At 38.9% G+C, this 12,980-nt stretch overlaps 1 protein-coding gene across 1 annotated transcript in view; it reads left to right on the top strand.

The window, feature by feature from the left end:
• VWA3B (von Willebrand factor A domain containing 3B) overlaps positions 1-12,980 on the top strand; it is a 211,740-nt gene that overhangs the window by 24,289 nt on the left and 174,471 nt on the right. The window contains exons 6-7 of the mRNA XM_043997092.1: positions 3,559-3,728; positions 5,153-5,268. Coding sequence (XP_043853027.1) covers positions 3,559-3,728; positions 5,153-5,268 — 286 coding nt within the window. The remainder of the gene's footprint in view (positions 1-3,558; positions 3,729-5,152; positions 5,269-12,980) is intronic.

The raw sequence follows: 12,980 nt of genomic DNA, 5'->3' as shown, positions 1-12,980 counted from the left end.
TGTTCAATCCTAATTCTTAGGCAATTATTTTCATCAGACAGTTTTTTAAATCTCCTTTTTGTTTTTTATTTTTTGCGGGGCAATGGGGGTTAAGTGACTTGCCCAGGGTCACACAGCTAGTAAATGTCAAGTGTCTGAGGCCGAATTTGAACTCAGGTCCTCCTGAATCCAGGGCCTGTGCTTAATCCACTGCACCACCTAGCTGCCCCCAATCTCCTTTTTTTTTAAAAAAAAATTTTTTGTTTGTTTTTGTGGGGCAATGGGGGTTAAGTGACTTGCCCAGGGTCACACAGCTAGTAAGTGTCAAGTGTCTAAGGCTGGATTTGAACTCAGGTCCTCCTGAATCCAGGGCTGGTGCTTTATCCACTGTGCCACCTAGCCGCCCCTTATCTCCTTTTTCATTTGACTTTTCAAACTGTTGACTTTTTTCTCATGACTCTCCCACATTGCTCTCATTTCTCTTTCCATTCTTTCCTCCCTCTCTCTACATCTTCCTTCTATCTCTCCTACTTTCTCTTCAAAGTCCCTTTTGAGAGCTTCCATGGCCTGGGACCAGTTCATATTTTTCTTGGAAGCTTTGGATGTAGGGGCCCTGTGGTTGATTTCCTCTTCTGAGGCTGCACCTTGATCTTCCTTGTCACTAAAGAAACTTTCTATAGTTCTGAACTTTCTTTGCTTGCTCATCTTTTACTTGACTTTAAACTCTCCACTGGGGGGCCCTACTTCTCAGCTACACTACTGTTCCCAGCTTCAGAGGGTCCCAGGTGTTTTGATTTGAGGGAGGGCAGGTTTTACTCTCACCTGGCCTGTTCTCTGGTCCAAAGATAACCTCAAGCCTCCTTACTAAACAACCAACTGGCAAAGCTTCCTGTAGTGTGGTTCTTAGCTTCGATGAGCCTGTGCCCCTCCCCCACCTGGGCCTCCAGTCGCTCAGAATTTTTTCCTGGTTCCCTGCTGGGGTGGGACAGCCGAATTCCTCCCTAGGTCCCTCTGATAGCCCTGCACTTTCCCCCCGGCCAGCCATTCAGCCCTCTCACCCCACTGCATTCTCAGTTCCAGATGACGCTGGTGCTATAGCTGATTCAGAGGCTCTGGGGTAAATTCCTCTATTGTGGCATGCCTGGGGTCTCTGTCGGCACAATCACGGGGTTGGACTTTACTTGTAGCCCAGCACGGCCCCCTGTAATCTATCTATAGCTGGAAAATAATCTCAGCCATATTTTTGTGGGTTTTTCTGCTCCAGTGGTTCTTTTATTGCTGTCTTTGATGTAATTATATCAAGAGCTCTGTGCGGTTAATGTCTTTCCTCTGCCATCTTGGCTCCACCCCCTGTTTCTGCATCTATTAAAATAATCTTGTAGTTTCTGTTATATCTGTTGTTTTTATGACCAAATATGTTAATTATTTTCAAAATTCTAAACTACCTTTGTATCCTTGGTATGTATCCTATTTGGTCATATTGAAATAAATGTCTTTTGGATATATTTTTCTCTTTCCCCAGTTTTTTCTTGATGTCAGAGTTGGGAACTATAAAGAACTCTGTTGAATTTATTGGAGAAAGATGTAGGGGTGCTGTGGGGGCAGGGTAAGGCCTTCTTCTCTTTTTCCTGCCCCTATTTGAGTTGAACTTGTGCACAAACTTACCTACATCCCTGTTCTGAATAGATCAGCCTCAGAAATCAAATTGTCTTGAAAAGACCATTTAGATGAACTTAAGGCCCAGGTTTTAAAAATGTATCTTTCAAATAATATGATTTGCATTACTTAGTTTTACAAGGTATTCTTTTATCTTAGTGTTGTTTTAAGTTATTAAATCTTAAAATAACTTTTTTTTGTTTAAAATAACTTTAAGACTTTTGGGGTACCCTTATATATACACAACTTTTTTTTTTTTAGTGAGGCAATGGGGGTTAAGTGACTTGCCCAGGGTCACACAGCTAGTAAGTGTGTGTTAAGTGTCTGAGGCCAGATTTGAACTCAGGTACTGCTGACTCCAGGGCTGGTGCTCTATCCACAGCGCCACCCAACTGCCCCTATACACAACTTTTGCTTAGCTTTTAACAAAGGAGGTTAGGTGGTTAGGTGGAGACATTCATCTTAAAGGAATAGTGAGAGATCCATGTGTTTTTTTCAAAACTCAAAGTATCTAATGATCTTCTTAGCTTTAGCAGATGAATAGATAAAATGGTGGTTATGGAGGTGTTTTTTTTTTTCCTCCAGGGGTTTGGAAGATTGAACTTTTTTCTGTCTATTAAAAAAAATGTAGCTAAATTTTCTGTCATGCCTTTTTCTTTTTTTCTTTTTTTGGTGGGGTTAAGTGATTTGCCCAGGGTCACAGAGGTAGTAAGTGTCAAGTGTCTGAGGCTGGATTTGAACTCAGGTCCTCCTGAATCCAGGGCCAGTGCTTTATCCACTGTGCCACCTAGCTGCCCCCTTGTCATGCCTTTTTGATTATGTTTATTGCTCTGTGTTTTACTATTACAAAAAATTAAAATTTCTGGGGAATTCCCACAGGTTTGTGTTTTGATTTCAGCCTGGACTTCCTGATATGACCAAGGGAAGATGTAACAGGCCACTCTTTTTAAGTCTTTCCTCCACCATTAGCTATGTTAGTTCACATGGGCAGGAACATTCATCTAAATGGAGCATCAATTGGAGGTGTGATTCCTCAAGTAGCAGAGAGGCCTCCTAAGTAGAGATGGGGCTGGAAGTCAGAGAAGCAGGTATCCTTACTCACTGTTGTGAGAATATTATTATCATGGGCCCACTGGGGACAGGTGACTACACATATTTAGTTTTACCCTTTACTCTGTGTAACCTTGAGCCTAGATTTTTACTTCTCTGTCTCTGTTTCCTCATTAGGGAGATGGAGATAAAATCCATCCTGGTAGACAGTTCCCTTGGAAAGGAATAATCTATGAGTGATTACAAAAGTGGGGGCAGCTAGGTGGCACAGTGGATTAAACACCAGCCCTGGATTCAGGAGGACCTGAGTTCAAATCTGGCCTCAGACACTTGACACTTACTAGCTGTGTGACCCTGGGCAAGTCACTTAACCCTCATTGCCCTGCCAAAAAAAAAAAAGTGATTACAAAAGGAACTCTATTGTAAATTCTGGAAGATAATGCTGATGAGTGTGTTTTCACTGCAACATTGCAATGGTAAAGAGGAAGAATCTTCCTTATCATCAGTGCTTTGTCTTCATTTGGGAACACCCCATCACTGAACTGTAAAATATATTAATGAGCTCGACCGAAGGCTATAATCCAAATCTCTCAACCCTTTTTTTACCCATGTGTTCCTTGAATTTATATCTATCTCCTATCAGTCCTTCTTTGACACTAGGCTCTGGGAATAAATATCTTACCCACATGATTTTTCTTTCCCTGTCACAGCACAATAAAGCTGAAGACACTGGACCAGAGATCTAAGTCCTACCATATCATCTTCCCCCTCCCCCTTTTTTTAAGTGGAAGGAATGTTCAAGGCCCATTAATCCATTAAGCAACCATAGGGTGTCATGGAGGTAAAATAAATGGTGGTGTCCTTGTTTTATAGGTTGCTGCCATTTACTATTTTGTTGTGGGTGACGTTCTGGAGAAATCCAAGCAGCTTCTCCTTCATTCAGCAGCTGAGAGCTCACATCCAATCCATACAGTGTCCTTCAATGCCCGAGGAGAAGACACCATCAATTTCTTAAAGGAGCTGAGCACTTCAACCAGGGGCAGGTAGGGGGGAAATATTTATCTGAGCAAAAGGGAAATGACCTATGTATTTCAGAGTGGTGAGAGTATGTCTGGGATTTCTTATATATTTCTTGAGTAGCAGCATGACATAGTTGACAGAGGATTGACTTTGTGGTCAAGAATCCAATTGGATCAATAAAAAAAGGCATTTATGAATCATCTATTACTGAATTGGCTAAAAGTCATGAAGGGACCTGATGTTTTAATAACTTTTTGAAAATTATTTTTTCTTTACTTTTGCCATTTAAGATTGCTTTTTCACACCTAAAGCAAATTCATTTCCTATATATACACACTGTATGTGATGCTATGGTATTATGAATTTAAAAACAAAAATAAAGGAATTATAAAATATTCATGACTTTTGGCCTGCCCTGTATGTATAAAATACTGTGCTATATAGATGATGGATATACAGAAAAAAATTAAACAAAAAAATCTGTATAACACTACAGTTTACCAGGTTAGGCCTGGGGTCTGATAGGGCAGGCTTAAATACCCAGGTAGATAGTAGTTCTGTCTTTGGAAGTGAACTTTTGAAATACACAAATGGCTATACTCCCAGTTAGAGAGAAAAAACTCTCCAGCAGTGAGCTAAAGGGTTGGGAGTCCAAGCCGCAAGCTAGGAAAGGTCCTATATGACTCCCTGAGCTATCCCTTGCTCTCATAGGATGGAAAAGGGCACAAAGATATGCAAAAGACAGAGTCAACTGCAGGTTTTTAATGAGAAATAAGTTATCTCAATCTGATGGAGTCTTTAACAGAATAAAAGGCTGGACTTAGAAAAGGTTCCAATTACATCCAACTGAAGAAAATCAGGGGAAAGATGTCTGGATTTTTTTTGGGGGGTGGGTCTCATTGTGTTTTTTGGTGTTTGGTATTGTTTTTCCCCCTCTTCAACGAGTACCCTAGATTTAAACAAATGTGCATGTGGGGTGGTGGTGCCCACAAAGATTATAAATGTCCACATGGGTCTGTCTAGATGTGGTTCACCGGGAAGAATGAACAGATATTGCTGGAGTCTTCTCTGTCTATTCTTCTCTAGGGGAGAATGTGATTCTTTCCAGGAGGGGAAGCAGGAAGTTGGTGTCTTAGGCTGGCCACCCTGCTCTCCTCAGAGAAAGAATACCAGGCCAGAATTACATTCTATCTGCCCCCAAAGATTGTTAGTGTAGGAGAAATAATTCTGAGCTTAAAGCTGAACTCCTGATCATTATCCTTTAATGGGGAAAGAGTGCCCCAAACTCTATATCCAATACTTGGCTCCCTTCCAACTAAATGCCAGTTGCACAAAGACCCTATGTAGCAAATAGCAAATAAACCCCTTTAAGCACCTTTATGTTCCTAAGAAAAGAATGTGCTAGTTTTAATTTGGTTTAATGGTAAGTACACTTCTGTTTTTCTAGATTTCATGCATTTGCTGCAAGAATCGAGCCTTTGGGGATTCACGAGCCTCCCTCAGGGGATGGAAACATTTATTTTTCTTCAAATTTAAGGAAATTGAAAGGAAGAGTACCTCCAGGTACTTAGAACCCAAAGCTTTTTTATTTCACTAAGAGCTTTAGATAAAAATTGTGCATATTTCTATACATTTAAGATCTACAAAAGAAATACGGCATTGGCATAGTGGTCATTCTGGATGGTCATCCTGATACACACTGGCTGCATGGCCATGGGCAAGGGACAACCTCTCAGTGACCCAGGTAGTTATGGTAGAGCTATAAATTGCAAACGAGTTGCTGATCTGCATTTGTGAAGGGAATTTCTATACTAGAAGTTCCCCATGTTGATGAAATCAAAGGACACAAGACACATAGAATGTTTACAAAAGGGGAGCTGGGTAGTAGAGAGGGCCTTGGGCCTGGAGTCAGGAAGACCTGAGTTCAAATTTGTCTTCAGACACTTATGAGCTGTGTGACTCTGGGGCAAGTCACTTGACCTCTTTCTGCTTTGGTTTCCTCCATTGTAAAATGGGAATGATAATAGCACCTACCTCACAGGGTTGTCTTGAGGATCAAGTGAGAACATATTGATCAGGTGCTTAGCACAGTGCCTGGCAGTGTAGTCATCCATACTTATTTCCTTCCTTTCTTTTCTTGGTGCCATGGGTGCCGGGCAGTATAAATATCACTGCTGCTTATACAGGGGAGAAAGTTGATTCTCAGAGAGATTGTGACTATTCCAAAGTCATAGAGTAGGATGAGGTTCAGGGTTCAAACCCAAGTCATTTTTCTCTTTTTCTTTCTTTCTTTCTTTCTTTCTTTCTTTCTTTCTTTCTTTCTTTCTTTCTTTCTTTCTTTCTTTCTTTCTTTCTTTCTTTCTTCCTTCCTTCCTTCCTTCCTTCCTTCCTTCCTTCCTTCCTTCCTTCCTTCCTTCCTTCCTTCCTTCCTTCCTTCCTTCCTTCCTTTCTTTCTTTCTTTCTTTCTTTCTTTCTTTCTTTCTTTCTTTCTTTCTTTCTTTCTTTCTTTCTTTCTCTTTTTTGGTGAGGCAATGAGGGTTAAGTGATTTGTCCAGGTTCATATACAGATAGTGTCAAGTGTCAGAGTCCGGATTTGAACTCACACCCTCCTGAATCCAGGGCTGTTGCTTTATCCATGGTGCCACCTAGCTGCTTCTCCAAGTCACTTTTGATGGCAAGGCCAAAACACCAATATTCCCCTGCCATTGCTGCCTATAGTGATTGTCATTTACCTTTGGCAAGAGACCAAACCTATCTTCCTAGCCAGGGGCTGTGCCTCTTGTGAGCTTGGGTGGCACAAAGAGTCAGCTCTAGCTAACATGAAATAGTCATCATTCACTGGTCAGCTTTATGAATAGACACTAGCCTGTTGTCTGGGGTCAGTAACCAGTCTGAGTAAGTGAATGGTGGAGAATAGTGATTATATTTATGCATAGCTTGCCTTTTGCAGGAGGATAATTGAGGGAGGGGTGCTGTGCACTGATTGGACTGCTGAGTTTTGTGAGCTTCTTGGCAAGACTGGTTTAAGTTTTGTTGTTGTTATTGTTTTTCTTTTAGAGGGCAGATGAAAAAAAATGCTGAAGGTTATATAAGAGTTCCAGGAGTACTATAGTTCAATGGAATGAGTCATTGGACTTATTCCCAAGCTATTAATAGCTATATTGATACGAGCTATTAACAATAACAGTAATAATGGTGATAATGATATGTTTTTTCTGCAGTGTTGTTATACCAAAACCTGATAAGATATGATTAGTGGTGGTCAGAGACTTCTATTACTCATCCAGCCACTATTACCTTTTTCACAGGCATTACTGCTTTTGTATGAAAGTGGAAGTTGACATTCTACCCTGAAGAATTGTTATAGCAAGTGAAACATTACTGATGATAGTAGCCTGCCTTCTTATTTCAAGGAGGTTGTAAGTCAGGAAACAGGTGTGTTGCACATGAATGCAAAATAAGTGAGTCAAATGTAGTGACATGAGAGAGGAAACAATACTGTAAAGTCACTCATTAAACCATCAGGTTAGGATAGGAATCATATTGCCTTTTAAAATTACATAACACCAAAGATTAAGATCATAATATAACATTGGACTATGGACTGGAAGGGATCTCAGAGGTCCTTTAGTTAACAGGTTCTTTTTTTAAAATAAAAAAAAATTTTTTTTATAGTGAGGCCATTGGGGTTAAGTGACTTGCCCAGGGTCACACAGCTAGTAAGTGTCAAGTGTCTGAGGCTGGATTTGAATTCAGGTCCTCCTGAATCCAGGGCCAATGCTCTATCCACTGCACCACCTACCTGCCCCTAGTTAACAGGTTCTTAATCTGGCATTTCTGAACTACTTTAAGATTAACATTTATTTATTTATCTGTTTATTCATTCATTCATTTATCTATCTATCCATTCATTTATTTACTTATTCATTCATTTATTCATTTATTTATCCATCCATCCATCCATTCATCCATTTATTTATTATTCATTCATTCATTTATTTGCTTATTTACTTATTTATTTATTTTTGCCAAGCAATGAGGGTTAAGTGACTTGCCCAGGGTCACACAGCTAATGTCAAGTGTCTGAGGTCATATTTGAACTCAGAACCTCCTGAACCCAGGGCCAGGTGCTCTATCCACTGCACCACCTAGCTGCCCCCTTAAAATTAACATTTTGATAAGTATATTTTAATATAACTGATTTCCTTTCTTATCCTGTGTAGTTTATTTTATACATTTAAAAACAATATTCTGAGAAGGGTACATAGACTTCACCAGATTGCTAAAGGGGGTCCATGACACAAAAAAAGCATAAAAATCCTTCATCTTGTCCAACCCTCTCATTTTACTGAATAGAGAACTGAGACCCAGGGAGTAGGAGTGACTTGGCCATGTTTAAACAAGTTATAAATAGCATGGTGGACACAATAAAGCAGAACATTCAGAAAGACTAGAAAGTATTAGATCTTATGAGCAATTGATAAAGCTAGAAATGTTAGCCATTTTCCTCTCAGAATAAATTTTGGTAAAGGCTCACTTGTTTTTTTTTTTTTAAGTTGTACAATAGATTCCTAGCCTCTACATAATGCAGTGGGTTATCTAAGGATATATTTAATTTTGAATAAATCACCATACAAATTCATTTCAAAAGTTCTTTTTTAATGGTATTTCTTTAAAAAATTATTTTGTCTTTCTTTTTTTCTATTCTTCCTTCATTCCTTCCTCCCTCCCTCCTTCCCTTCCTTCTTTCCTTCCTTCTTTCCTTTCTCTTTCACTCATTTAAAAATTGTTTTCGAGTTCTAAATTCTTTCTCTCCCCCCAATCCATTTCCCATCCACTGAGAAGGCAAACAATATGTTAACCATTATACATGAAGTCATGCAAGACATATTTCCATATCAGCCATGTTTTAATGGTATTTCTGAAAGGGTAGAAGTTTTTTTCAGAATTGGAAGATTTTCCTAAAGGAATCAGATAACCCAGTGATGTTAAAAGCAACAAGGCCTTTATTATAGGCAGAGAAGATTAGAAATCTAATCAGGGGGCAGCTAGGTAGCACAGTGGATAAAGCACTGGCCCTGGATTCAGGAGTACCTGAGTTCAGATCCAGTCTCAAATACTTGACAATTACTAGCTGTGTGACCCTGGGCAAGTCACTTAACCCCCATTGCCCCGCAAAAAAAAAAAAAAAAGAAATCTAATCAAAGCTGTATAAGGGATGAGAATATCGGGGAAAGGGATCCAATACAAATGCTATATTCAGATCTCAGATACTAGAGAGAGGGAGATAGCTACACTTGGCCTGCAGTCACAGTAGGGCACAAACTCTATCCTTGTCTTAATTAACGGACAGATATTGATGGTCAGGCTTAAGGGTGTGATGATCTTGAGAGAAGTTGGGCTCCAGATTTGGTACCTAGATTATACTAGTCTCTCTCCACTCCTATTTTAGGATCCTATTTTCTCTCACACAACAGGGTGGCTCTGTGATGGAGTGTACAGATGATGTAACTGGGGCTCACTCAAATGATTGGTTTCCTGCCTCTGATATCAGAGAGAGGGAGGTGCCAATTTTGTGGTGAGAGTTCCCAAGGAGAAGAAGTCTGGAGAGAAGCATCTTATTCCATGTTGAGATTTATGGTGCTCAGAGATCTCTTAAGCCAGAGATTTATTATTATTATTATTATTATTATTATTATTATTTTTGAGTAGCACATAGGAAGCAAAAGTGATGGGGGATGTGCACCCCTTTAAGAAACAGTTGTATCAAGCCTGCAATGGAGATGAACCATTAATCTGGAGGAGCGGAGCTGAATGAGAGAGAAGTCAGCTGCAGTTAGAACATTGTGTTCTTCTTAGTGGATTCAGATTCCTGTAGCCACAAACAAGGCAGAGATAACAGAGACTAAGAGCTTAGGAAAACAAACCAAGTGAGGCTTTGGCTAGGAAACATTAAAAGTATATCTCCTGAGAAAGGAAGGTAGCACTAATTGGGGGGAGAGGTGTTAGGGAAAGGAGAAGATGTTAATTTAACAAACAGTTCAACCAACAAACATTCTTAGTACTGCTAAACTAGAAGATGGACATAGAAAGATGAGTAACAACACATAGTCCCTGTTCTCAGGGAGATTAAAATCTAGTAAGGAGATGATATATGCCATCAAGCCACTACAATGCAAGTTAGAAAATTAGTAAGTGCCTACCAGAGATAAAAATAGATCTAGAATTTCTAGAAGGACCCAATCCCCTAGGGTGGGGGCCAATCTAAGAAAGCTTCATGGAATGAGAGTCATCTTCCTGGATTAGCAGCTAAACTGTAGTAAACTTTTTACAGCTAGGAAGAGATCATGGTATAGCTTGTGTAGGCAGACTAAGTCATTTGTATATGTGGGCAAAGTCTGACAACCAAAGGTGAACCTTGCTGGAACTTTTGAATATGGAACAATCAGCGGTTGCCCGGAACATATTGGGAATGGTTTTTTGTATATGCAAGCATAGAAGATTAAGAGATAAAATAAGGTTAGATTAAAAGAAGAATAATTGCATAGGATTTATACTCCCAACTAACTTCTAGAACGATTTGATGTAGCTTAAAAATAAATGCAAATATTAGGGCAATTAAGTCTATATAAAGGAGGGGGATAGAGTTTTTACCTTGGGATTCTGTGAACTTGATTTTTTCAAAATATTATGATAACTATTTCAATATACTTGGTTTCTTTTGTAATCTTATTGATTTTATTTTATGCATTTAAAATAGTATTCTGAGAAGGCTTTACCAGATTGCCAAAGATACCTCCATAATTTTAAGAACCTCTGATTTAAGTGAAACAGATTTTACCTGGCTATTACCTGGTACATGAGATGTTCTAATTATTACAGGTGGGCACTGAATTTAGCTCTAAATTTCCCGGAATGGTTGGCAACAGAACCCCACTTAATAGTCACATAATTTACTATGACCATAAACATATGTGGTAAAACAAACCAAAAAAACCCCACACTAAAACAAATTTTGCTGACACTCAAAAGCTATATGACCATAGGCCAGTTCCTTAAAAAATAAAAAAAAAACCCAAACCCAACGTTTTTAGCATTCATTTTCCCTCTCTCCTATATCTACTTCTTTACTTAAAAGAGAAGAAAAACAGATAATAATAAACAAAAATTAATAAATATTCATAGACCAGCAGAACAAATTCCTTCATTGCTAGTGTCTAGAAATGTATGTTTCATGCATCATTTTGGATCCATTACCTCTGTCAGGAAGTGGATAACATTCTTCATTCTTTCTTCAGAGTTGTGGTTGGTCATTATATGGATCAGAATTCTTAAGTCTTTCAAAAAGAAGTACAATGTTCTTATTCCTATATACATTGTTCTTCTGGTTCTATTTCTCTCTACATGAGTTCAGTTATCCCAAGTTTCTCTGAAACCATCCCTTCCATCATTTCTTACAGCACAATATCCTGTTACATTCACATACTGTAATTTGTTCAGTCATTTCCCCAGTTGATGGACATCCCCTTAGTTACAAGGTCTTTGCTACTACTAAAAGAGCTTCTATAAATATTTTTGTATAGACAGGTCCTTTTTCTCTTTCTTTGATCTTTTTGTTGTTGTTGTGTTTTGGTTTTTTTTGTGGGGCAATGGGAGTTAAGTGACTTGCCCAGGGTCACACAGCTAGTAAGTGTCAAGTGTCTGAGGCCAGATTTGAACTCAGGTACTCCTGAATCCAAGGCCGGTGCTTTATCCACTGCGCCACCTAGCTACCCCCTTTCTTTGATCTTTTTGAACACAAGTCTAATAGTAGTAACACTGCTAGGCTTCTTCCTTAGCTTTTCTGAAGTCTCAGTTTCTTTATCTGTAAAGTAGGGACAGTAATATCTATCATGTCTTACAGGTTGTTAGGTTGAAATGAGATAATAAGTATAAAGTATTTTACAAATTCTAAAACTTTATAAAATATAAGTGGTTATATTTTTGCACAACTATATATGTTATTATATTAATAGTATAATACTAATGTGATAACACATTAATAATATATTAATATAATATTAATATATCTCATATATTATAAACATGAATTATTATTGTTATTTTTCTACCAAAATTCTCACTACCCTTCAAAAAAGAAAACTTCAAGAAAGGAATTATTCAATTATTTGGTCATTTCCCAAACTTTAACCATCAACAAAATTCAGAAAATTCAAATATACAAACTAGAACAAAAAACAGAATATATATACAAAGCCAGAAACTTTAATTATTACAGTTTCTTTGAAAAAATATGTATGTTCACTCACTTTAATAAGAAAACAAATCTATTTAAAAACAAGCAATTTCTGAGAAAGATCTCAGGGTTAAAGTGGACTGAAAGCTCAGTATGAGCCACCAGCGTGATGGAGCAGCTGAAAAAGCTAACCGGCTCTTAGGCAACATTCTGGGGGCCAGGAATAGGGAGGTGATAGCATCATTGCACTCTGCCCTTGTCAGACTTCATTTGGAGCATTATATCCGTTTCTGGGTGCCCCAGTTTTAGAAGGACATCGAAGAGCTAGAGTCCAGAGGAAGGCAACAAGAATGGTGAAAGGCATTGAGTCTGTGTTATATCAGTTACTCAGAAACATTTATTAAGCAACAACTATATGCTAGGTAGGGATTGAGCTCTGGGCCTGAAGTCAGGAAGACCCATTTTTCTGAGTTCAAATCTGACCTCAGACATTTACCAGCTGTGTGATCCAGGGCAAGTCACTTCACCCCATTTGACTCAGTTTCCTCATCTGTAAAACAAGTTGGAGAAGGAAATGGCAAACCGCTCCAGTATCTTTGCTAAGAAAACCCCAAATGGGGTCACAAAGAATTAGACATGACTGAAACGACCAAACAACAAATGCCAGGCACAGGCTGAGTGTTGGGATACAAATACAGAAAAGAAAAATAGTCTCTGCCCTCAAGAAGCTTAAATCTAATGGGGGATGGAACACACAAAAGGAAGCTTAAAGGGGAGAAAGGGGTAAGAGAGAAGGCTGGGGGTTGGGGTTGGGGTTGGGTAGAGAAGTCCAACCAAGGACATTGTGTTGAAGGAATTGAAGGTGTTTAGCTTGGAGAAGGGAAGACTCAGAAGAGACATGAAATATTTTTGCAAGTATTTGAAGGGCTGACACGTGAGGTAGGGATTAGCCTTGTTTTGTTCGGTCCGAGAGGGTAGAACCAGAAGCACTGAGTTTAAGTTGCAAAGAGGGAAATTTAGACTTGAGGTCAGGAAAAAT

The sequence above is a fragment of the Dromiciops gliroides genome, chromosome 3 (assembly GCF_019393635.1).
Source record: "Dromiciops gliroides isolate mDroGli1 chromosome 3, mDroGli1.pri, whole genome shotgun sequence".
In the NCBI taxonomy this organism is placed as follows: Eukaryota; Metazoa; Chordata; class Mammalia; order Microbiotheria; family Microbiotheriidae; genus Dromiciops; species Dromiciops gliroides.
This window is presented reverse-complemented; position numbering and strand designations above follow the sequence as displayed.